Source organism: Erythranthe guttata, chromosome 10 (assembly GCF_056151865.1).
Source record: "Erythranthe guttata isolate IM_541 chromosome 10, IM_541, whole genome shotgun sequence".
Taxonomy (NCBI): domain Eukaryota; kingdom Viridiplantae; phylum Streptophyta; class Magnoliopsida; order Lamiales; family Phrymaceae; genus Erythranthe; species Erythranthe guttata.
In genome coordinates, this window is record NC_142542.1 from 19097671 (window position 1) to 19123364 (window position 25694).

Sequence of the window (25694 nt, forward strand, 5' to 3'; positions counted from 1 at the left end):
ATTCCTAAGGGAGGCGTAAGACAGAAACAAACGTTGGGGTTTTGGTAATCACGTCTAAGTTCAGGGCGATTTCGTAATTTACCCTTTCTGATATTGGAACAAGTTCTTTTCATTCAGATTTACCATCCTAAGGGCTCGGCGTAATACAGAAACAAACTTTGGGTGATTTTGGTAATTACGCCTAATATCAGCGCGATTTCGTAATGTACCCTTTTTGATATTGGAACAAGTTTTTTTCACTCCAATTTACGAAAATACACAAGAACAAAATCGCATTTTCACGTGCGATTTAACCTAAAAATCAAGTGAATTTCTACTCAAACACCAAATCAAATTACACAAATCCCCCATTTGATGATGTGATCTATCTCCAGAAACAAAACCATGAACAACTCCCTTCACTTCCAAGAAGCTCCAACCAGGATTCTTGATCACATTCATCTCTTTCACACAATCCCTCGTTTCTTCGACTTCACTCCACCTCTCTCCGATAGCTTGTACATTACTAATCAACGTATAATATCGAGTGTTGTCGCTTTCCAACTCCAATATCTTCCGGGCCGAAAATTCCCCGACTTTCCGATCCTCGTGTATTCTAGAAGCTCCTAGAAGCGCCCCCCATATTCTACTATCCGGCAAAGCCACAAACTTCAGAACAATCGATAAAGCTTCTTTGACTTTCCCGTATCGCCCCAGTAAGTCAACTATGGAAGTGTAGTGATCCAAATCGGGCTTGATTCCGAATACCCTTTTCATCGAGATTAAGGTTTCGCAGCCTTCTTGCAATAAACCCGAATGGCTGCATGCAGATAATAAGCTCAAGAAAGTTACTCCGTTTGGCTTTATTCCTTCGGTTTTCATTTGATGGAAGATTTGAAGTGCTTCGTGACCTAATCCGTGAGTTGAATAGCCCTCGATCATTGATGACCAAGAAACGAGATCTTTTACGGGCATTCTATCGAAACAAATCCTTCCGGAAGAAATATCTCCGCATTTCACGTACATATTGAGAATCGAGGTCTCTAATAATCGAGCGGATCCGTTGGGGGTCGAAAGGGAATTTCGTATGAAGTAGCCGTGGATGGATTTGCCTAACCGTAGAGCACCTACATTCGTGTATCCAACAACGAGACTTCTCATAGTTTCAATCATAGCATCATCACATGTAGCATAGCTCTTGCAAGAAACTTGTTTGAAAAATTTAGTCGAATTCTCGAAATCGCCACACTTGGCATATGAGTTCAAGAAAGTAGTGATTAGTATATTATCTAACGATCCGCTCTTTAGAGCAAGACAATGTATTTGTCTGCATTGACTGTGATCTCCACACTCTCCAAGACCTGTAATAAGCAGAGTGTACGTTTCGACGCTTGCTTCTACTTCGTTCCTCATTTTATTGAAACAATCTACGATTTTCGTAGCGTTTCCTTTCGAAGAATGCGAATAAATCATAATATTCCAAGAGACTGCATCCCTTTCATCAGTTTCTCGAAATAGAGTTTCTACTTCGTCTGCACTGCTAAAATCGGCATACATTTGCATGATTGAATTTCTCAATGACCGATCCATTGAAGACCCGCATTTAATTGAATAACCATGAAACTGCCTTCCGTCGACCACACTAGAACAAGTTTGCAACATCACAATTAACGTCACTTCATTGGGACCCACCTCGTTTCGCATTTCGTTAAACAACCGAACAGCTTCTCTGGTATTTCCTTCATGCACATACCCAGAAATCACCGATGTCCAAGAAACCAAATCCCTGCTAGGCATTTCATCGAACAACTTCAATGCATCTCCAAAACACCCACTCTTCACATATGCATCGATCGCCGCATTGCAGAAGTAAACATTGCATTCGAAGCCCATTTTTACTGCCATACAATGAATCATCTCTGCGAATTCGAAACCAATTTGTATCGCCAATTTACTTACGATTGGAAACGTATAACTATCGCAGGAAACACCCATTTGTCTCATGAGCTTAAACACAAGAAAAGCTGATTCAATTAGCCCCGAATTTACGTGGGCCTTAATTACTGAATTCCAAAGAAAAGTTTGGGGTTCCTCCATAACCATCAGTACTGATACAGAGCTGCCAAAATCATTAAATTGAATATATAAAGACGTCAATTTCGAAAAAACTCCAAAAGCATGTTCTTGCCCATTCAAAATCACTGAAGCATGGATTCGCTTCAAATTTCGAAGACTCCTGCATGAATCCAGTAATGAAATGGCAGCAGACGAAAAAGTTTGTGGGGAATTGTGGTAATTATAAATTTTCAAGTGACTGGAATTGAATACTCGTAAAGATGACGCACAACCATGGCTTGAAGATGAGCGTACATGACAGAATTGACGTAGAACGAAGCCATTGAATCGAAGAAGAGAACGAATATTGAAGAATTTCAGCTTTTCTCGTGGATTTTTTTTTACTCAATTTCAATCTTGTAGCTGTGTTTTTTGTCTGCTTAGGATCTGTTTCTATAGTAGAGGATCGTTCTTGGCTCGGCTCGGCTCGGCTCGAGCCGAGCTGGTTGTGCAGCTGTCTAACAGACAGTTTAATAATATATATATAGTAATCTTAAATTTTTGTTTTTTTGATTAAAAATTTCAATTATTGGGTGGGGGAGTGAGCTAATTCTTCGACAAAGACGATGATGAAGCCGACCAAGATTTTGCGGGCCCTCGTGGGAAAACCCAGATCGCTGTCGACAGAAAGATACAAATCGGTGCCCAAAGAAGCGGCGGACGCGGTGGTCATAGGCGCCGGCGTGGTTGGCATAGCGGTGGCGCGTGAGCTTACAGTGAAACTCGGCCGGGAAGTTCTTGTGCTGGATTCGGGCCCTACTTTCGGTACGGGCTCCAGTTCTCGCAACAGTGAAGTCATTCATGCCGGCATTTACTACCCTCCCAATTCTCTCAAGGTATATATTCATTTATTTACAGTAGAACCTATTCTCGATAAATTAATAATCTCGATTCTTCTGGTTTCAACTCGATAAAAACCTACTAAATTATTAGTACGATAATTTAATATTTCGCTAAACCAATAGAATTTCGCTAGTCTCGACTCTATTAATTTATAGAGTTTTACCTGTATTAGTTTCTTCTAGTCCCGACTCGGTAAAAAAACCTACTAAATTATTAGTTCGATAATTTAATATTTCGGTAAATTAATAGAATTTTGCTAGTCCAGACTGTATTAATTTATAGAAGTTTAATTTATAGAAGTTTAACTTTATAATTTGTCTAGAAATTGTGGCATGTGATTGGTTGAATTGGGTATGAGTTATTGATTTCTTGAAACTATTGCAGGCACTTCTCTGTGTTAAAGGGAGGGATTTGCTGTACAAATACTGCAAGCAACACGAAATTCCTCACAAACAAATCGGCAAACTAATCGTCGCCACACGATCTTCGGAGATTCCCATGTTGGACTCGCTCATGAATCGAGCAATGGAAAATGGAGTCGGAGATTTAAGGATGATCGACGATCGAGAAGCTACGAAAATCGAACCGGAATTGCAATGCACGAGAGCGTTGCTATCCCCTTCTTCTGGAATTATCGATAGCCACTCGTTTATGCTATCACTTCTGGTATGTTTATTACGTATAGCTTCATTGCAAATTATTAGTTATCATATGAATATTAAGTTAATTAACAGGAGTGTAGATTTTCTTAGGGCGAAGCAGAGAACAACGGAGCGACGTTCTCTTACAATGCGACCGTAATTGGTGGTAGTTACGAAGAAAAAGACGATACTATCCAGCTCTACGTTTCCGAAAGTGAATCTCTTAGAAACTGGGATAAAGAATCGCCGTTGAAGCCGGATTTAATTCTTACTCCAAAACTTGTTGTGAACTCTGCTGGCTTGGGTGCTCTAGCACTTTCTAGAAGCTTCCACGGACTAAATAAAGGGAATATTCCGAAACCCTACTTCGCCCGTGGGTCCTACTTCACATTATCGAATGTTAAATCTCCTCCTTTTCGGCATTTGATTTATCCGATACCGGAAGATGGTGGACTTGGTGTACATGTTACGTTGGATTTAGACGGGCAGGTCAGATTTGGTCCGGATGTTGAATGGATCGACGGTATCGATGACGTTTCGAGCTTCCTCAACTTGTAAGATATTTTTTAAGAATGTTTTATAATAAGAGATTTTTTTTTTTTTTTTTTTTGGTTGTTGATCTTATGTTTGCGTACTGTGTTTCGTAAAGGTTCGAGTATTCTGTGCCTGGAGATGGTGCGAATCGGTTTTATCCGGAGATAAGAAAGTACTATCCGGGTCTGAAAAACGGGTCGTTGGATCCGGGTTATTCAGGTATTCGAGCGAAAATTTCCGGGCCAATGCAGGCTAGTGCTGACTTTATGATACAGGTTAGTTAATTGAATATTTCTTGAATTTGATTTTTCCATTAATTGTAGAATGAAAATTCTCAAAAAATTTTTTATGGGAATTTTGATTTATTTTCGATATATACAGGGAGAAGAGATTCATGGAATTACAGGGTTGATAAACCTATTTGGTATTGAATCGCCTGGACTCACTTCAAGTATGGCTATTGCGGAATACGTTGCTGCTAATTTATCAAAATGAAGAAGAAAAAAACGAAAAAACTTCGTATCGTTACACTAGGATTAGTTTATCTATCCTTGAGTCATTGATAACAAACATTTTAAATGTAATTCATGCTACAAAATTTCGATTTTAAAGCGTCGATAAATTTGATCACTCAAAAATATCAGCAGTATTTTGTTGTTCTCAGCGTTTTCTTTCTTGACGCCACTTGTAGACGGGTTTTGATGTTGGCTCCACGATTTCATCTTCACGGAGTTTGCGTTTTCTGCCTTTTTTCTGTAGTGGCAAAGTAGTAATTATATGAGTATACAAACACTGAGAAATTGGATAAACGTTTAATGGTAATTAATAATTACGATATACCTGTAATTCTTTCTGCATTGCCATCTCCATGTAGATTTTCTCTAGTTCTTTCACTCGACCTTTTCGAGTCTCCAGCTCTCGATATGAAACAGCTATTTTCCTGTCATCGGGTCATTATGTATCACACAATTAAATAGCCCGTTAAAAAAAGCGAGTTGATTTTCGGAAAACAAAAAAAAATGATTAGTTTGCTACCGTTTGATATCTTTAGGCAAGTCTTCTGAAGTAGGATTTTCTTTGTTTTCCGCAACACTTGCTTGTATTTCTCTTGCTTCGTCCCTGAAATAATTAAATAAACATATTATTTGTCAACTTCCAATGCATAACTAATTGAATATGAGTACCGGAACCATAAACGGTAAATAAAAAAAGAAACGGGAGGGGTAATTCATAGCAAATAAATGTCGAAGTTACGATGCAGAAGTTCGATTATGACCCAAAATAAAGTCAATTCCAGGAGCAAAAAAAATCAAATAGTTCATACCGTTTTCCTACCATTCATTACTTTCTACACCTGTTAACATCTTGAAACATTATCTAATCGTAAATATTCGATAAGTAATAATACATATCAGTAGCAAATCAGTGACAAACCATGACTAGATCACTGAACAGTCTGAATATTACTCGTATTTAAGTATAATCGTCGAGCTCCACAAATTCAAATAGAATTTTTCTCGTATTAATTATATGTTAGATTCTCTTTCTAAACACTCAGAAAGCTAAACTTATCATATGACCGGACAAAAATATCGAGAGAAGTGAATACACACCTGTCTTCAGCATAATAAACATGCTTGCTAGACGAGCCGCTGTCAAGACCATGCATATGCAACACACTACTTAGTTTCTCGATTTTCTGTCGGGAAAAAAATATAAAATATCAACACATCTCTCAAGTCTCAAAACATAATTGGACATTGAGATTGTAAATATTTTCAAACCTTCTTTTCCGATTGAAGTTTCTGCAAAATATATCCGACGTCTTGAGTCTTCATCAACATGAGTTCCTCCTGAGTGTACTTGTTTGCTTCACTCCTTCATAATATATATATACGCAAATGATTCTTTCGTAGAACGCTAGAAATAAAATAACCTTCGAATTCAAATCAAATAAACTGTGCAGTATTTTCTTACTCCAATTTGTGGACTCCTTTGACAGTTTTCGTCTTGATCATTTTAAAGTAGAACTCGTCGGGGTTCCTAAACGCCGCCTTTTCTCTAAGTTTCTGTAAACCGCGTATACAGTCAGCATAATCGTTACTTTCAAAAGTTGAAACAAATTTCACAACTGTGTTATAAAATTAACCTGTATTGCATCTTCCTTCTGGTGGAAGGCTTTAGCGCGTACGACATAGTCCTTGTGTTTTTCGAGCAGACCGAATCTCCTCCTTGAATGTCTGAGCACAAGCAAACGATAACATTAATTAAAAAAAAATCCACGTTATAGTATTTAAATTAAACTGAACGAAAAAGTTAGAAAAGATATTTACGAAAAAGTAATGAGGAAAAAGAAACTCACGGCTGAGATCGCTCCTTGTGAGCTCTTCTAGGCAGAGCATTCCTTAAAGACGACATTTTTATGCCCTAAATATTCAAAAATCAAATCAAAATCAAAACCAAAATCAAAATCAAAACCTAATTTCTCGAAACCTAGTTCATAAACATGTGAAATTCTTGCTAAAATACATTCGTTCGAGTTGTTTGTAATGATTAAACAGCTAAAATTTATACTTGGTATATGATTGGGAAGCAAGATAACAACACAAGCTAGGGTTTCATTTTTCACATGGAATAAAAAGGTAAAAAAAGATAAACACTGTACTAATAGATAATACCTTGGTTGATGAGAAGATTCAGTGAGATGGCGAAGTTAGAGCCGCCGCCGCCGCCGCCGCCGGTGATGGTTGTGTGAAGATGGAGACTGTCGGGAAAAATCGTTTCAATTGTGCGAGAATAATATGATAGAAATAGCATTTGGGCTATTTAGCAAAAAGTGTTTATATACCTAAGCCCGATTTCATTAGTTCAAATTGAACGGGCTTTTGTAGGAACAAATTTAAATGGGCCATAACTCTGTTTAATTGAACGGGCTTTTGTAGGCCCAAATTAAAATGGGCCATAACTCTGTTTATCTATTGATTTAATAATACTGGTTTTGAAATTAATTAAACACCTAATTACCTCCTAAATAAAATCTTAATGCACCTTCAATTGTGTTTTCAGTGTTCAACGCTTAATTTTATCGAACACAGTCTAAAGTTGTAGTAGTGTTTGCAAATTTTTATGATAACGTGAGTTTTTCCGGTTATAATTTTTTTTCTTCGCGTTTTCGGTAAGAATAGGACTTTCTTGTAATTTTCAAAATATGTTATATAAATATAGGGTAAATTACAACCACCCCTTGAGGTATGCTCAATTTATGAAAAAACCCCTCTTGTTTGGATAATTACATCTACTCCTCAATTATGATTTTTTCTTACACCTCCACCCTTATGATGTCAAATTCAACACAATCATATAGATTTTGTGGAATGTGCTCTAGTTTGGACTCATTTTGTGTAAAAATACAGTTTCTAATACATCACAATCTGATATATACAAGCCAAAAAACACATATTATGATCATCTTGCTTCAAAATGTGGAGTTCGAATGGGATAAAACGGGTACAAAAGTGATAATATTCCATATAATCTAGAAGATTCCACTAAATTTTATAGTTGAGGGGTGATTGTAATTACTCAAACAGGAGGAGAATTTTCGTAATTTAACCATACCTCAGGAGTGGTTGTAATTTAATATATATATATATATATATATATATATATATATATATATATATATATATATATATTGGTGGAATGTTAGTGGAACGCATGTTATGAAAATTCCTAATTCCAAGCCAAACAAGAAAAGGCCACATTCAAACCCTACACTTCACGCCAAACCGGCATGCTCATTTTTTATCCTACTTTTCTAACTTTCCAGCCCACCAAACGCGTCCTAATCTAATTTAAAATGTTTATTGCTTGTTAAGGTCATGATATTGGATAATTTTGCACCATATTAGATATAAATAATGGTTTTATGTTTATGTTACAATCAATATATTTTATTCGATGTTACATAAAATATATAAAGAAAAAAGTAAAATTTACTTTGTTAAACCAGTACATATTTTCTTGATCGAATATCATTTAAAATAAATACACCTTGAAAACAAGGTTTTAGTCTAACGGCCAACTTCTTTAACTTCTTGTGTCTTGTTTTGGAATATTTTAATGTTGTTAGGATCCATGGGATAGAGTAAACTGCAAAACGTACCCTTCTGTAGTATTAAAATTGCGGAAAACTCTCTATGATAAAAAAAAAAACTCGTAAAAAGAACCTCCTTGAAATTTTGAAATTTAGTCGAAAACAAAAACAACCCGTGATTCACTTCCGTGTAGCGCCGATTGGTGGGGAGTTTTTATACCTAAAATGACAGAATTGCCCCTGATTCCCATATTCACACTTTCAATTCCATCCTTAAGTCCCGCCTCCCACCACCGGACTCCACCATGGGCTGCTCTACCGTTTTTTAATTCCAAATACGAATTGAATTTAAAAAAGAAAATATGAAGAATATATATATTTCTTAATTAAAGATGGCATATAAATATATGAATAATTAATTATTACAAATATTCGGCTTTGCAACCTTTATTAGCCCACAAATATGGAACTTGTCATCCAAACTCACACTTATCTTATTGTCACTCTAAAATTCCTTAAACGACAAATATTCATAAAATATTTATTTTAATATTATTTTTATTAATCCAACGGTAGTATTTGTAAAGTTAAGGATTTCGAATAATAATAATTAATAATAATATAATAAAACGATTTAAGTTTCTTTACATAAATTCAATTACTAATTTCGTAATTATAACCACAGCCTTCGCGGTGACAGCTGTCGCCCACTCTATGGAGAGACGGAATTAGACCCATTTTTCGTTGGCCCATTCCCATGAAAGGCTTCCCACTATCCCGGATCCAACAAACATCACAAATTTCAACGAATAAGAATCCGACACGTACACAAAATTTAGAAAATTGTTTATCGTGATATACGGCAAGCTTCAACCATGATTTGATTTAATCCTAGCCGTCCAATTTTTTGACCATATTTATAATACGCAAAAAAAAAAAAAAAAAAAAAAAACAGCACGGGAAAAAAAATTACGAAGGTTTAATTCCTTTCTTATTTATTTCTCTGAATAATAATAATAAGAAAAGAAGGAAACCATAATCTATCTTTGTTGGTGATGGTCCATCATAAGACTGAAGTCCTCGAAGCAGACGAATCCGTCTCCGTTTCTGTCCACGCCTCTTATCATGCGCCTGCAATCCTCTAACGTGCACTTGGCGTCGCCGATCGTTCTGAACACGCCGAAGAGCTCCTCCGCCGTGATCTTCCCGTCGCGATCGGAGTCGAAGAAGTCGAACGTCTCCCTCATCTCCGTGTCGCAAGTCGGCGGCGCGAAAGCCGAGCCGATCGAGTGGAACTCCTCCAGCGTGATGCAGCCGTCGCCGTCCCTATCGACCTCGTTGAGCATCAGGCGGAGCTCCTCCCGGCTCGGCGGATCCGCGCCGAGGCCGCACAGCAGCTCCTCCAGCTCCGCCTTGGTTACCTTCCCGTCGCCGTCTCTGTCGATCATTTCGAACGCCTGCTTCAGATCGAAGTAGACGTCGGCGGAGATTTCCGACCACTCCTCCGTCGATATTTCGGCCGACAACGCGGTGGGGAGAACGCTGGTCGGAGTGGACAGGCCGTTCGGCTTTTTGAAGACGTCCTCCGACGAGGAGGCGGAGGAGGACGACGTCGTTTGGGAGCTGAAGGACGACGTCTCCGCCTCGGATCTGGTAACGGATCGGGATTTCTTCGACTTCAGTAGCTTTCCGGGGATGATTTTGGTTAGCTTCATGGCGGAAATTGCGGAGAAAACGAAAACGAAAACTCAACCCTAACAATTAGAGAGAGAAGGAAGAAGAAAGGCAGAGAAAAAGAGAAGGGAGATTGGGGTTTGAGAGGAAACAGAGAGGAAGAAGCGAGGGTTAAATGCTGCAGGATTGAAGCCATGGGAGTGAGCTTCCTCGAAGTTTCCTAGAGAGAGAGAGAGGAGGAGAGAGAGAGAGTGTGTGTGTATTTGTGACATTTTGAAGGTGCATAAATATAAAGTATTAATTGGAAAAAGACTCCTTTGAAATTTCTTTTCAAATTAAATTGCAAATACATATATATGTGAACTGGATAAATTCGTTTTCGTGCATTAATATGTAGAAATTACACCACGTAAGCTATGTGCGACGGACTTTTATACGTCGAATTTGTCGCATATAACTTCAATTTAAACCTTTTATGTAGTTTATGATTTATTATTAGAAACCGAAATTTATCCAGTACACGTATACCCCGGTATACATAGTTTAATGTTAGCACTAATTTTGTGATGTTTGTTTGAAATAGTTTGCGGGGACACTTTTTGTGAACCGGCTTTTTTGGTAAATGGCCTAATTAATTAGGTGTGGTGATTTGTGGAGTATTTTTGTAATTTTATAGAAATGTTTTGGTATTGCAATTCAAAATTTAATATCTGGAAACATTTGAAGTCAATATTGTTGTTGATAACAGTACTTAATACCGAGTTGACTCGTGTTTAACTCGTATACAAAGATTAAATTAATGATAATAGTACCAAATACTGCATGCAAGCAGTGAATGTTTTTCTTTCTTTTTTTTTTTTGTTAAAATAATTTAGTGTTACTTTTCTTACAACTTGGTGTATTTTATGAAATTTAAGTAATTAGATTTGTATACTAATTGAAAAATCTGTACCAAAAAAAGAAAAATACAATTACAGAAAGTTCATCTGAAAAATATATAAATAAATAAAGAAACAAACAAACCTTGTGATATTTTTATGGCTTTATGCGCACTTTTGTCTTAATGTTTTAACCTCGTCATATTGAACTATTCAATTTTTGGGCCGGATTGGATTATCCGGGAGAATTACAAATTTTATCCCTCAAGTTTGTATTAATTCAACATTTGGTCCCTAATGTTTTGATCCTTTATATTTAACATCTGTGGTATTTTTCGTCAATTTACAGTTACTTTGTCACTTAAGGTAGTGATGGGCACATGCTTGATTCCGTTAATAGTAACGAAAAATTGATGAGAATAACTAAAAAGGTTGAATTTTAAAAACATAGAGATCAGATATGTTTGTTTTCTAAACATGGAGGACCAAATATGAAATTCGTGCAACCTCGAGGCATGCAAATTGTACTTTCCCGATTCTTTCCAACGGAAACAAAAGAACGGTCCATGCAACAACGCCCAAGGTGGGGTTCAAACAAATACTTTCAAATTGGAGATTTGGTAATAAAATCAAACTAGTATAATGAAAAAAAAAGTATAAAATAAATTTGAATAATACAAACCATTGGATCTAAAAATGGAATAAATTTGATGTAATTATCATAATCATTGGCAAGTTTGTATCACCAATCTCTTTAACTTAAAGCATGATTAATAATTATGACAACAATCAACATAATACCTAACTAACAAATGAATTATGATCACTATTATTATAGTAAGTAACTAGCAATTATGTTATTTTTAAGAATGAAATAATTAATATTAAAATAGAAATTTAATAAGAAAAAAATATACATTCTTCCAGAAAAAGTGCAATGCCACGCGGAAATATGTTGCAGAGGTGGCAAAAAAATCCAAAATTTGTTGCCCAATTTAGGAAAATTTTAATATTAATTTAACAATTATTGTGTATTGGTAATAATATCTCACCATATTGTTCGGTGATTTAATTATTTCAATTGGTATATTGTAATTGGTTGGTGTGTGTGTGTGTATATATATATATATATAATGTGCATAAAAAATATTATATTTCCGATAGATTCTTGCTCCAAAAGACGAAATCTCCACGTCTGGAGCCCGAAAGAAACCAACCCTCGTTGGAGCTGAAATTTTCACACTGCGGCTATCAGTACTCGACTCGAAAACCTTACACCAACTTACCATCCCGAAACCAGTTGAGCTATACATATACGAACATCCCGAGAGATTCTTGAATATATTTGTTGGCAATTATATAATACTCATTTTAATTATGTATTTGTTGTTTGGAATATGAGACAATCACATGTCTAGCAGTGATAATCATTAGGTAAGAAGTAAACGAAGGAAGGTAGGAATATTGAATTATTACTTATATTTTTTTTTTCAATCATTGATGAGACTTTATTTTATTTATTTGTTTATGGTATGTAGTTGTGCTATACATTATTGGGAAACAATAGTGTATATATGAATACTTAATTAATTAGGAATCAAAATTTGATAATGAAATCAAATTGAATTCACCAAATCTCTATACCTAGGATTGTGTGACATTGTGTTGCAGTTGAGATCACCAACTTGCAGCTACCCATATTTTAGTTGTTCCAATAGATTCTATATACACTTAAACTTCTATAAATTAATATAATCGGGACCAATAAAATTTTATTAATTCAATGAAATATTAAATTATCGAATTAATAATTTAGTAGGTTTTTACTAAGTCCGCGACCGATTTTTTTTTTAAGCGAGAACACGACGTAATAGAAATTAATGTTTGGATAAAACACGACCAGTTAATGTTTTGACAAAAAATCTTTGTGGCATCATTGACTTCCGATAACTCACAGAAATACTGCGGACGGTGCCACAATTTGTTCGACGTAATAGGACGTTGCGCCGTCATTTTTTCGGTGTATTTAGGTGACAAATTCAATTTGAATTTGAAATCTAAATTGATAATAAATTTATGAAGTGCATTAAGTAAATAATATTTTGCAAGTGGATTTAATTTATTTATTTTATAGATTAATGTATTTGGATGACATTTGATAATTTACGGGCCGACAAATAGTGGAACACGGGTACCACACGGCACTGCAAACCCCACCATTCTTTTGTTCATTCTCTATAAAGTCTTTGGCCCGGATGACGAAATTTTTAAGAAAGCCCATTTACGAAATTTCTTGGTATAATACATTGTAATATTTTATACATATCTAATGTCTTTAGAATAATAATAATAATAATAAAAAAAAAGAAAAAAAAAAGAAGATAGTGTGCAAACATGTAAATGATAATATAAGATGAAATATATAATTGTAAATATTGATTTTCCTCACAAGTGAATTATTCGGAATCGGAAGACTCTAGATTCTTGATCTTGGCTGTTGCGTTCTGCACCGTTTGATCAAAACTGTCTACTCGAGGTATTTTACTCCCGCCTCTCTCGAACCCTAATTTCTAATCTTTCTTCTCTCTTTCTCTCATCTGATCATACATCCGCATTGAATGCCACTTGGCATTTTTGGACGACACAACCGTTTGACTATAACAATGGTCATGGTCGTTCCTTTTCTTGCTCTCCACTTTAGAGACAAATCAACTTTTCCATCTATATTGTAAGCCCTTATGCGAGTGATAGAGAGAGGGGGGGAAAACGAACACAGAATTTGAATCTTTGTTGATTTATAAGATCTTTGTTCTTCGGTGTGCGAGTGAGATTTACTTCCTAGTGAGGAAAACCCGAGAGAGTTCAAATCTGGTCAGGTGGGGTTTGGGGGAGAAACTTGGCCAAAAATTTCAGTGATTCCTGTCAGGTCTATGGTTACAGTGACTGTGGCTGTGGTGCCACATCGATTGATTTTGGATGAGAAAACATAAAAAGGACATTGAGCAGTAACAGAAAGCTTAACTTCTCCGTTAATCAAATTCTTAAATCATCTTAATCCTAATCCTATGTATATATATGTATGTATTATGACAAAACACTAGGAAAAGAGTGGGCAATAAAAGGTTAAAATGAGCTGGACCACTAGACATGGTTGTGAGTTGAGACATAATAAAAGGAAAGTTTGATGTTTGACTAATCCTTTAATTCCATCTCTCCATATATTCCGACCAACTCATGTGGAAGTGAATGTATACCCAATAAACAACCTTTTCCTTCATACATCAACTCATCAATTATTTCATTTTCCTCAAAAATAAAATAAATAAAAAAAGAAAAACCATCAATTATTTCATTCATCTCAAAACAATTCTCCTACTCCTCAGTGCTTTTGTCTTTGTTACTATTCCCACTTTAATTTCTTTCAACCATAATTTCATTTTCATTTAATTATATAAATTCAATGAAATACAATAATACAGGGTAAGCCTCTATAGATTAATAGAGTTAAAACCAACCAAATTCTACTAATTTAACGAAATATTTTTTTAAAAGTCGTCCTTGAGTTGGGGCGAGGACAATTATTATTTAAACGAGGTTCTACTATTGCATAACATATATAAAGCATGTTATTATAACATATATCTTATGAAATATACAACATTTTTATCAACCAATATTGTGTCAAATCCCTTAAATAAAAATTAAAAAATAAATAAATTACATTCATTCTACAAAAAAAATTGCTCCAATTTTTTTTTCTTCCCTTATTTACATGTCCCATCAATTCATCAACCATCCATTACATGCTTATCGCACGACGCATCATCGACCGTTGTTTGGTCCACGTCATCACCGCCAGCTTCCGATGCTGAGCTGGCGTCATCCATCATTTCCTTCCCCGGACTATCGAGCTGCATCACACACTCAGCTACCGAAGAATCACGAGGAGAATTATTATTATAATTATTATTATTATTACTATTACTACTATTATTATGTTCGAAATCGACGCTCCTATTGGACGAAGAAGGCGTCAAAGCCTCCTTCCTCACAACATTAAAAACAATACCGTTATTACCAATCCGCTCGGGCTGTAAGAAGTCACCCTCACCCACCGTAATACGATTGTACTCAGTTTCCGAGTTCCGATTCGGTATGGTGACCCTCAGGCCGCCCTTCTGGTGCACCGACACCAAACTCTTGTTGTTCGTTCTCGATTCTATCTCGAGATTCTGCACAAAGTCAACGAACTGGTCAGCCGAGGTTGTCCTCATCAGTGGGCCCCCCGATCTAGTCCAAGAACCGAGATCGCCGCCCTCCGATTCGCTGTCGCTCCCTTCGTACACGTGGCGCTGCTGTGACCGTAGATTATTTCTCACAAAGTCTTCTTCTAGAGATCCGGAGGAGTTTTCTCGGTTGAGGACGTTCCAAGAGGGGATCCTTTTCGACGCGTTGAATCTTCCCGACGTGACGCTTGTGGTGGGCCCATGGGAGGATGAGGTGGCGGCGGCGGCGGCGGCTCTTTCGGCGCTTCTCTTTAGTCGACGCATGTGGTTGAGTATCGTGACACATTCGTCGAGAGCTAATTCGATTCCGCAATTGGCTTTTATAGCAGAGAGCTTCTCCCATGTGCATCTTCTGCCTTGGTTTGCCGACTTTTGAAGCTCCGTGTATGATGGATTTTGTATTATCTTCGATAGCTGAAAACACAACCAAAAATATTGAATATGAGTGAACACATTATTTTTTCGAAGGGTGAATTACAACCACCCCTGAGGTATGGTCATATTACAAAAAGCCCCCTCTTGTTTGGATAATTACATCTAACCCCCTCAATTATGAATCTTCTTACACCTCCGCCCTTATGGTGTCAAATTCAACATAATCATCTAGATTCCGTGGAATGTGCTCTAGTTTGTACTCATTTTGTGTAAAAATACAGTTTCTGTTGCACCACAATTTGATATATACAAGCCAAGAAATACATTTTATGATCATCTTGTTTCAAAATGTGGAGCTCGAATTGAATAAAACAAGTACAAAAGTGATAATATTCTATATAATCAAGAAGATTCCACTAAATTTGAAACCGCAAGGGTGGACGTGTAAGAAAATTTATAGCTGAGGGGTTATTGTAATTACCCAAACAGGAGGAGGGTTTTCGTAATTTTACCATACCTCAAGGGTGGTTGTAATTTACCCTTTTTTCGAGATACGTACAATCTAGAACAGTGCCTATACGTCATTTAAAAAAAAACGATTGCAGTTTGCAGATATCGTATTTCTCGAGGCTTTATATCTCTTATTCTATTCATTTCCTTGGAAAAAAAATACAAGTGTCTATATATTAGTAAAATCAAGAAACGGGCCTAGTTAAGCAAAAAAATTCTTAAATACCGGCAACTTCAAGTAAAACAAAATACAGGTTCGTAAATTCGGACGCAAGCATAAAATTTCGAAATGTGATTAAACCCCATCGTAAATAAATAAATACGTAATAATTTGTATCAATACCTGAGCTAAAGTAGCAGGCATAACGACAGTGACATCACCCTCCCAATCTTGAGCAAACAGCTTCGCAAGTCCGCCAAGCGGAAAACCGAGCTCCAATATCTGATTACATCTGTGCTTCACCTCCATCTCCGTTAAATGAGCAAGCTGCACATATCGAATTTCTCCATTTTATTATTTTTCCTTCGAAAACAAAAACAAAAAGAAAAAATGAATATACCTTTGCGGCAAAGTTGCCACCGTAGGCTCTAACAATCTCCTTAAACCTAAGGAGAGGCGCAATATGCGGATTCGCCTGGCTCACTATAAAATGGTTCACATTAAAAAGCTCCTTCAACTGCATCATCGGCAAATCAATCTCCAAGCTCCCATCCCTCCACCTTCTCGAAGAAGAAGATGCTCCGGACGATTCCTCGTCGGGCCCGAGATGAAACGGAGGATGATAAGGCACGATTTCGCCGCTCCGATCTTTCGCCATCAATTCTTGAGCTTCGAAAAGTCCCGGAAAAGCACAAGAAGCAGTCACAGCGCTCCATATGACGACATGCGGCGAAGTCAGGTAGTTCAGACACCTAGGCGGCTCGTGCTTCCTAGGCGAACAAACCGTTATGCCCAAGATTCGCCCCGTCATGTCGTAAGCCTCTTGGAAAGTCAAATTGTTGGTCAAATGTCGCAGCATAATCTGTAATTGTCTGATTTCGTGTACAGCGCCTTGTGTGGTGACACGTTTAAAGACGGTGAATATGCTCCCCATTTGATCGAAGAACTGAACCGAATGCCACGAGTCTTCGAAGAAACTCTGTATTTCAGGCCAAGACCTAGTTGCCACAACCGAGCACATAATGGACCCAACGCTCGAACCCGCGATTATACGAGGTAATAATTTATGCTCGACTAGGGTTTTTACTACACCGACATGAAAGGCACCTAAAGAAGCACCACCGCTCAATAGTAACGCCGTTCGACCAAATGCATGCCTTGTTTCGTGCATGAAAGCCAGCTTCTCTTCCAACAGAAGCTCTTCCGAATCGGAATCACACACCATACGTAACTGTGTGGTGACTTCGTCGATGTATTCTTTTATTAGTTTCGGTACGTGGAGTCGACCTTTGTGGAGTTCGGAATTGCACATGTTTCCCATGTTTCTTACAAGATCGGCTCTCATGCAGAATATGATGTCTCGAAGCGAGCCCTCTTGTCTTCGATGACGAAGCTCCTGGAGTTTGTTTCTCACGAGTTCTTCGTCATACAGATCGGATTCATTCATTTTGAGGGATTCTTTATCGAGCATTTTGGCTGCGTGGGCCCACTCGTCGTAGTTCAGTGCGGCCCTCATCATGTTTCGCCAGAATTTCCTCCGGTACGCCATTTCGGCTTTCGTTTTCACGTTTGTGTAGCGTTTGAGCAAGAAGGCGATTAGCGTCACCATTGCTAGTATGCCTTGTGGGTTACGAGGGTGGAACCATGATATTACAGGGGATAAGTAGTGTTTCAGACAGGTGTTGAACTTTTTGAGGTAGATTATAAGGATTCCGAAAACTTGGTGCCTTAGGTGTGACATGGATTTACAGAACAAGATTCTGAAAGCTACGGTTCGACCGAAGAGCGTGGTGGGCCCGATCGAGAACGAATCGACCGTGGCTTCGTTACTTATATCCATGGCTTTAGTAGTAGCTAAGTTAAAAAATTAATCCTAAAGATTTATTTTTTGTCTGTCTATAAAAAGCTTCAAGAATTAAATAAACTTAATAACCCTAGTAATTGCTGAATGAATCAATAAATATCAAGATGGAGTAATATATAACTAAAGGGGTTTTTTCAGCAAACCCAATTACAGAATAAACAATGAAGAACCGACAATCAATAGCTTAAATAACTGAAGAAAGAAAATCGAAACCTCCGATGATAAATTCGACCAACAATCAGCTCTCCTAACACCCAGAATCAAGAACAAATAACAGAGGATTCCTCCTCTGATGCTTCTGCCCCAGAAATCAAAAGGGGGGAAATTGACCTAATTTTTTTCAGCGGCTCCCCCTTTTGAAAAACCTTAAGAAAACACCACTCAACAAGAATGTAAGAAAGTAATTTGCGAAGATGGGTTATAGCTGGGCTCTGATCTTTCTTCGAAGAGAAGGGAAAATTAAAATTAAAAAAACCTAAAAAGTATGGAATTGAAATTAAATGCGTACACGGGTGAAGTATGGAGATAAATTGAATTCCATCGGGATTGGCAAAAGCAAACAAGCTTGGATCGGATGAGATGAGATCAGATGAGATAACGGTGTCGTTTTATTGCAGTGACGTTTGATAGCAATCGGCCGCGGATAGCTACGGATGAAAATCTGGTACAAGTCTTGTAAATGATCATCTTTCAAACAATAAATAAATATATATATATATATATATATATATATATATATATATATATATATATGGCAAATTACGGCCAACCCCCTGAAGTATGGCAAATTACAGTCAACCCCTTCTTTTAAATATTTTTATATAAAATTTTATGTAATTCGGGTATTTATCGAACCAAATCGTATATTCAGTTCGGTCAACGGTATGAAATGTTGGTGTACCTGTAATTACCCAAACATGAAGGGGTATTTTTGTAGGATAATACATAGTTGAGGGGTGCTTGTAATTACCCAAACATGAGAAGAATTTTTGTAATTTAACCATAACTCAAGGTGGTGGCCGTAATTTGATAGTATTATTTGTCACGTGTCATACATATATATATATGTATATTTTTTTTTTTTTAAATCAAATTAAGCTTACTCTTCAAAAAAAAAAAACAATTAAGAAAAGTAGCAACATAACCGAAACGGTGTCGTTCACGGCTAATTGTGTCACATTTGATTGCACTTGGTGGATTATGTCTGAAAATCAATGGGCCGTAATCATTAAGCCGGGTCACATACTATTGGGCTTGGAGTAATATATTAAAAATAATGGGCCGGATTCATAATTAATCACATTTTTTATTCAACAATAAGCCCAAAAAGATTTGAAAAAACGAATAGCATAAATTACGGCCACTCCCCTAGGGTAAAGTCAAATTATGAAAAACCCCTCTTGTTTTGGTAATTACAATCACCTTCCTCAACTCTGAATCTTCTTTCACATCCAGCATAACAGTTTCAAATTTAATGGAATCTTCTAAATTATCTGAAATATTCTCCAATTTGTACCCGTTTTACCTCGTTCGAGCTCCACATTTCAAAAGAGGATGATCACTAAATGTATCTCTTGACTTGTAGATATCATATTATGGTGCATCAAAAACAACATTATTGGCACAAAACAAGTAGAAATCAGTGTAGGCGATAGACTGTAATCAATGACATACAAATCAATGGAAGTTCGTCCGACCCATAAATCAATGACATACAAATCAATGGAAGTTGGTAAATATTGAAAGCCGTTATTGATCCAATTCACGTGGGTTGGGTGATGGTTGAAAACCAATTTGGTGGGTAGGTTGGTGGTTTGGTTGATGGGTCATCCATCTAAATATTTTTTTTTTTAAATTTTATTAGTTGTTACGACGCTACATCTTTTATAAATTAAATATGACTAGTTCAATAATATTCAAATAAAAAAAAAATCAAAACACTACGGGCCATATGTATTGCAATTAAACATAAATAGTTCAACAAATAATAATCGTCCAAATATTTAGGCTATATATCTTAAAATTAAAATAGTTCAAATTAAATACTTATGTTAGATTTATTGTTTTTAAGATTTTGGTCAATATTAGCTAATTTATAAATGTGATATAAAATAGAAATTTGAAATTAAAAGATTAAACATTTTAAATAAATAATAAATTAATAAATAAAGTTGGTTGGCCGATATTACCCGACTAACCAACTTTTTAGCATATTAGAAACCATTATCGACCCAATTATACATGGGTTGGTTGACATTATCGATCCAACTTAAATGGGTCGGCTGATGGTTGATTATCCGTCACAAATTATGGGTTGAAAATGGGTTGGTCGGTGGTTAAAACCGATCCATGCACAACCCTAATTCCAACCGCCAAGTAAGTCGAACTCGTTTTATATATATATATATATATATATATATATATATTTAATATATTATTTTTTTAAATTGATGAAGTTGTTCCTTTTAAATAAAATCAACAATAATATTATTTTCTTATAAATCAAATTGAAGACCACATGAGAAGTTGCATTGGTCCATGTGACACTCATTAGCTGTAGATCCACATTCTCTAAATTACTAAAAAGTATTATTATTTTCTAAATTTGGGAAACTAATTACAATTTTGATTTTATAAGACCTTAGAGAAATTAAGCGACCCTTTAGTTTTTAATAATTGTCGGTGCCGCCACAATTATTAGTTTGCATTAGTTTACATGAGAACAAAATTGTTTAACTTTACAATTTTCAATTCAATAGTATTTCATCCAATATGAATTGATTGTAGGGAAAAATTACCGCAACCCCACTTAATGTTAAAATTACGAAACAACCCTTCGTGTTTGGGTAATTGTTAAATAGTCCCCTTAACTGTGTATTTCTTACAAAAAAATACCTCACTCAATAAGTAAATTTGAAACCGTAAGAATTGACGTGTAACAATAAAAAGTTGAGGGGTGATTATATGGCCGTAATTTACCCTTGATCATAAAACAAATTACTAAAATAAAGAATCATGAACCAAAACTGTGGCCAGCCTCATCTCTCTGATGGGATCTATTGTTTCACAAGAATTATGATTATTATTATTATTATTATTATTATTATTTAATAATAATAATAATAATAATAATAATTAAAAAAGAAAAAAAGAAAAAAAAAAGGCCAAGTCAAGACACCAATGTTGTACGAGTCAAAATGTCACAAATAACCATATAATTCTCGGATTTTTGTGCTGGTGATGACATATGTTTTTTCATCTAGAAAGTAAAATAAAATAAATAAATAAAAACCCAATTGCTTGAATACAAAATCCAACTTTGAAAAATCTTATTTGTATTACAATCATTAGTCATCACCTGCCATTTTTCTCGATCAACAAAATTGGAAAAAAAAAAAGGGGAAAAAGAAGAAAAGTTCATCCAGACAAAAAAACAGTCAAGAAAAATCATATTCAGCAATTTCCCACTTGCACCCATTTCTTGATTCTGTGTAATAAATATTTAACCAGAGTTAGTTCAGAGTTCAGACAAGTTCCTTCTGTTCAATATATGCAATCTGGTGAGTCTTTCTTTACAGTTGACTCCTCTCTCTCCTCATGGGAGAGTAATATTATTTTGCAGAAATCAGAAAATTAAAAAAGAAAAAAAAACCCAATCTTTTTGAACTTTTGAAAATCCCAATTTCATCTGTGTTTTGATCAAATTTGGAATGGAGTCTTCCAATTCATCACCAAATTACATGAGGGCCACAAGCAGATTTGATCCCAAGAAAGAATATTCCCCTGTAAGTTTTTCCAATTCTTCAAGATTGTTTTTTTATTCCATAGTGTGTGTGTGTGTGTGTGTGTGTGTGTGTGTGTGTGTTTACTGTGTGTATTTGGTGATTTAGGGATTTTATTGATGTTGTTTACATTTGTCAGGAGGAAGAAAGTGATTGTGATGAAATGAAATCAATTAACAAAATCAAACACACAACAAACAATAAAAAACCAATGAAGAATTTTGGCAGTGTAAAATCATTCCGTAGAAGAGTACCTAAATCAAGAATCCCTCAATCCCCTTCACATAGTAGTACCGTCTCCGATTTCGATTCCTCCGAGTCGTCGTCGTCTTCGTCGCCGAACTATTTAAAAGCCACGAGCTCTTCCAAGGGCAAGAACACGAGCTTTCAGACGAGCCCTCTTCGCGTCTCCGATCCTCCGAAACCGAAACCTAAAACCTTGTCAAGAACGTCTAGTAGAAATGTGAGGGTTTTGATAAAGAAGGCTAGCTTCAAGCCGAAGAGGTCTCCGTTGAGTTTGAGTGATCGTTCGAATGTCGCTTCTGTTGATAGAGCGACGCATTCTTCGATTCTCAAAGATTCAACCAAGTTTCCGAAGCTAGTGGTGGAAGAGCTTCATTCGGAAAGGGCGGAATCGGAAGGAGTTTCGAGAGTTAAAATTTGTCGATACCAACATTGCTCTCTCCACGGGGATTGCCATGGCGATCACGAAAATCCTGCTCCTCCGTTGAAGAAGTTCGTGTACAAAAGAAGACTCTCGATGAAGAAGCAAAGGGGTAGCGTTGTACCTAAAACCGAGCCTAGTGGTAAGAAGAAGAATATTTTGCAGGAGAAAAGGCAAACGGTTACTAGTGCAGAACCGTGGAATCAAGAACTCGAAAAGGAAGTGCATATTCAAGACTCGGGACTTTTTGAAGTTGCGTTTGGCGAAATATCGTTCCCCGAGAGAAGTTATCAGGACAGTCTTGGAATAATCGGGAAATATTCGTCGCCGGAGTTTGGTATGAATGGTTATTGCTTGAAGTGCTCGTGCTCGATTATTAACGGAAATAACAATGAGAAGCCGCCAAACGAAGTTATTATTACAAATGAAGAATCGAACACAGATTGCCTGAAAACTCCGGTGGAAGTTGATGAAGCAACCGAAGAAAAAAGTGTGTTTTCGTATAGCCAAACTTCGAGTGATAACAATTCCGGGGAAGAAGCAGAGTCGATAGCCGAATCTAATCCGATTCAAGTTCCGAAAATTAATGAAGAAGTTGTTATGGGAGTTAGGGAAAATCAAGAAAGAGGGAGCAAACTCGTGTTCAGCAAACCAAGGCATGTCAGCATGTGGCACCTTATACATCAGCATATGTCATCGTCTAATTCGAGCTCTGAAAACAAGTTGTCTGAAAATGACAATTCTCTCCCTGCTAAGGAAAATGCAGATTCTGACGTGGGCCCTACGGAAAATGCAGAATTGGAAATTGAGCTACGGAAGCTGTTTGCAATAAAGCTCGTTCGACAGGCGATTGAGAAGATTCTTCTTCCCGAGATTCAAGACCAATCATCTGATGACATGTCGGTTACGAGCGAAGACACTCCGAGATCAGAACCCGTCGAAGAAAATCAAAATAAAGGTAATAAATAACAAATACTTCACTCGTCTTATCTCGACTTTCTTCCTATGATATTAATTCTTACAGATTGTACCGATTTTTTTTTATTTTTTTATTTTTTTATTTTTTTTTTATCATGCAGAGTTTGATGTTGATAAGGGAGAAATGAGTGTGCAGTCTAATCCGAAAGAGGAAAGTGTAGTAACGGATGATGTAAGAAAATCGGAGAAGAAAGCACCGAAGCATTGGAGCAACCTTAAAAAGTGGATTCTTCTACAAAGATTCATCAGAGCGTTGGAGAAAGTGAAGACATTCAACCCCAAGAAACCGAAGATTCTGCCAATAAATCCCGACCCCGAGTCGGAAAAAGTCAACCTCCGGCGTCAAACGGTTGACCAGAGGAAAAATTCCGAAGAATGGATGCTCGATTACGCAATTCGCCAAGCTGTGAACGAGCTCGCCCCTACTCAGAAGAGAAAAGTTGCGTTGCTTGTAAGAGCATTCGAAACTGTGGTTCCTTCTGAAGAAGAATATTCTCCAGCTCAATCGAGAACCCCCAAGCTCAAAGAATATTTTTCCGAAGGAAACGAAAGAAATAAAGTGTCGTCGGATAATGGATGTATAAAACCTGAAGAGCCATCTTCAATAACAACCGAAAGCTTGATTCTTGATGATGATGGAGGAAAATCAGTGGCGAATGAGATTACGGCAGACGAGAGAGAAAGAGTGGCTAAGCCAACACTTGAAGCATTTCAAGAAGATGAGAGAGAAAGAGTTGACGGTGTTCGAGATGAGAGAGAAAGAGAGGTTAAGCCTATTCAAGAAGATGAGAGAGAAAGAGAGGCTGATAAGCCAACACTCGAAGTTATTCAAGAAGATGAGAGAGAAAGTGATCACCAATCCATCGAAACAGACAAGAAAAGCCGAATCAAAATGTGGCATATGATATACCAACACGTGGTTTCGGGTATCGTCGAGAAAGTCGGGAACCAGCTTCTCGATGGTTCGGATGATGACGTGGCATATGAATTATCACCTGCAGCTGGGGCAAACGATCTAAGAAACGGGCTCACCAAATCGGACGCTCTCAAGCTCGTGAAAGAGGCGGTCGACGAAATCCTCCTTCCTGAAGATTCCTCGAATATCCAAAAATCGGACGCTATTGTAAGTGGACAAGAAGAGGAGGTGCCGAAGGCGAAGAACTGGAGGAAGCTGAAAAAGCTCATGCTACTCAAGAGGTCCATTAGGGCATTGGAGAAGGGTAGAATAGTCAAACCACAACCGACTCATCACCATCATCATCCGACAACCGTTGATATCGAAGCGGAGAAAATCGATCTGAGGCGTCAGATGTCGGACGAGAGGAAAAAGGCTGAGGAGTGGATGATAGACTACGCGGTTCGAAATATCGTGACGAAACTAACCCCGGCTCGGAAAAGACGAGTTTCTATGCTTGTTGAGGCCTTCGAAGCAGTTGTCCCACTCCCGGAAATGTGAAATATACGAAAGTATTTATGAAGGTAAAAAAATCTTATATATATATATATATATATATATATATATATATATATATATATATATATATATATATATATATATATATATATATAATTAAAACAAATGTTAATGTTTATAATAGCTGTAATAAATTCACAATCGAATTCTTGATCGCAGATTGTGCTCGAAAGCCGTCGAAGAAAGAGAATAGGTTGCAGCAGAATTCGGCAATAATAAGCATATTAAATGCAGGTTATTGTATGTGTCACAGCTCAGAATATTAGAAAAGCATATTTCTTTGATTCTTTTTTGGTATGTCTGTATGTAAATTCATACATTGCATATGCATTTTGATTTTTTGAAGATATTGTAATACATAGTGTATTGAGATTGGTGTATTTGTTTGATGTAAATGATGAAAAAGCCTAATTGGGCATTTTTTTTTTATTATTATTATTATTAGTTCACCAATTTATATGTACCTTTGTCTAGCTAGTTCAACCTTGTATTATGTAATACAATTTAGTCTTTCAATTCAATATTCAGACCAGATATTTCACAGAGGAATTTAGTAAACACCACCAGAGTACCACAGAAGAACCAATCTCCTTAACTCATTCGCTCTTTCCGATGCATCCACAATTGAAAGTACGAATTCAAGCACTCAAGCTCACGCACTCACCGAATAGTCTCAAATCTCACACAAACAAAGGATTTAGAGTTTTGGTCAAGTTTCGGTCATTTATCTGTGTCTTAACCTCCTCCACTATGATCTCATCGTTTAAATATGACTCAAGTCAATAGTAGCCGGTGAAGGTACCACCAGAGGGTCAACGGAAAAAAGAGAAGGACTTTATTG

At 36.7% G+C, this 25694-nt stretch overlaps 6 protein-coding genes across 6 annotated transcripts; 2 read left to right on the forward strand and 4 right to left on the reverse strand.

The window, feature by feature from the left end:
- Nucleotides 1-294: 294 nt before the first annotated feature.
- LOC105949275 (pentatricopeptide repeat-containing protein At4g35130, chloroplastic) lies at nucleotides 295-1872 on the reverse strand. Its single transcript, XM_012972560.2, has one exon. The coding sequence runs from the start codon at nucleotides 1870-1872 to the stop codon at nucleotides 295-297; it is 1578 nt and encodes a 525-aa protein (XP_012828014.2).
- A 733-nt stretch (nucleotides 1873-2605) lies between these two features.
- On the forward strand, nucleotides 2606-4775 carry LOC105949407 (FAD-dependent oxidoreductase family protein). The gene is made up of 5 exons (XM_012972713.2): nucleotides 2606-2930; nucleotides 3322-3603; nucleotides 3690-4132; nucleotides 4228-4387; nucleotides 4494-4775. Exons 1-5 carry the CDS (start codon nucleotides 2661-2663, stop codon nucleotides 4605-4607), a joined length of 1269 nt encoding a protein of 422 aa, XP_012828167.2. The 5' UTR covers nucleotides 2606-2660; the 3' UTR covers nucleotides 4608-4775.
- On the reverse strand, nucleotides 4573-6956 carry EDA14 (embryo sac development arrest 14). Its single transcript, XM_012972714.2, has 9 exons — nucleotides 6791-6956; nucleotides 6475-6539; nucleotides 6262-6352; nucleotides 6090-6181; nucleotides 5897-5990; nucleotides 5726-5811; nucleotides 5148-5231; nucleotides 4953-5052; nucleotides 4573-4865 (listed from the first exon to the last, which is right to left on the reverse strand). Exons 2-9 carry the CDS (start codon nucleotides 6528-6530, stop codon nucleotides 4773-4775), a joined length of 696 nt encoding a protein of 231 aa, XP_012828168.1. The 5' UTR covers nucleotides 6531-6539; nucleotides 6791-6956; the 3' UTR covers nucleotides 4573-4772.
- A 2213-nt stretch (nucleotides 6957-9169) lies between these two features.
- On the reverse strand, nucleotides 9170-10405 carry LOC105949338 (putative calcium-binding protein CML36). Its single transcript, XM_012972630.2, has one exon. The coding sequence runs from the start codon at nucleotides 9921-9923 to the stop codon at nucleotides 9249-9251; it is 675 nt and encodes a 224-aa protein (XP_012828084.2). The 5' UTR covers nucleotides 9924-10405; the 3' UTR covers nucleotides 9170-9248.
- Nucleotides 10406-14523: 4118 nt separating this feature from the next.
- LOC105949337 (triacylglycerol lipase SDP1) lies at nucleotides 14524-18647 on the reverse strand. Its single transcript, XM_012972629.2, has 3 exons — nucleotides 16492-18647; nucleotides 16275-16418; nucleotides 14524-15460 (listed from the first exon to the last, which is right to left on the reverse strand). Exons 1-3 carry the CDS (start codon nucleotides 17929-17931, stop codon nucleotides 14549-14551), a joined length of 2496 nt encoding a protein of 831 aa, XP_012828083.2. The 5' UTR covers nucleotides 17932-18647; the 3' UTR covers nucleotides 14524-14548.
- A 2539-nt stretch (nucleotides 18648-21186) lies between these two features.
- LOC105949336 (uncharacterized) lies at nucleotides 21187-25285 on the forward strand. The gene is made up of 4 exons (XM_012972628.2): nucleotides 21187-21740; nucleotides 21877-23359; nucleotides 23481-24858; nucleotides 25013-25285. Exons 1-3 carry the CDS (start codon nucleotides 21666-21668, stop codon nucleotides 24833-24835), a joined length of 2913 nt encoding a protein of 970 aa, XP_012828082.2. The 5' UTR covers nucleotides 21187-21665; the 3' UTR covers nucleotides 24836-24858; nucleotides 25013-25285.
- The last annotated feature ends 409 nt before the right edge of the window (nucleotides 25286-25694 follow it).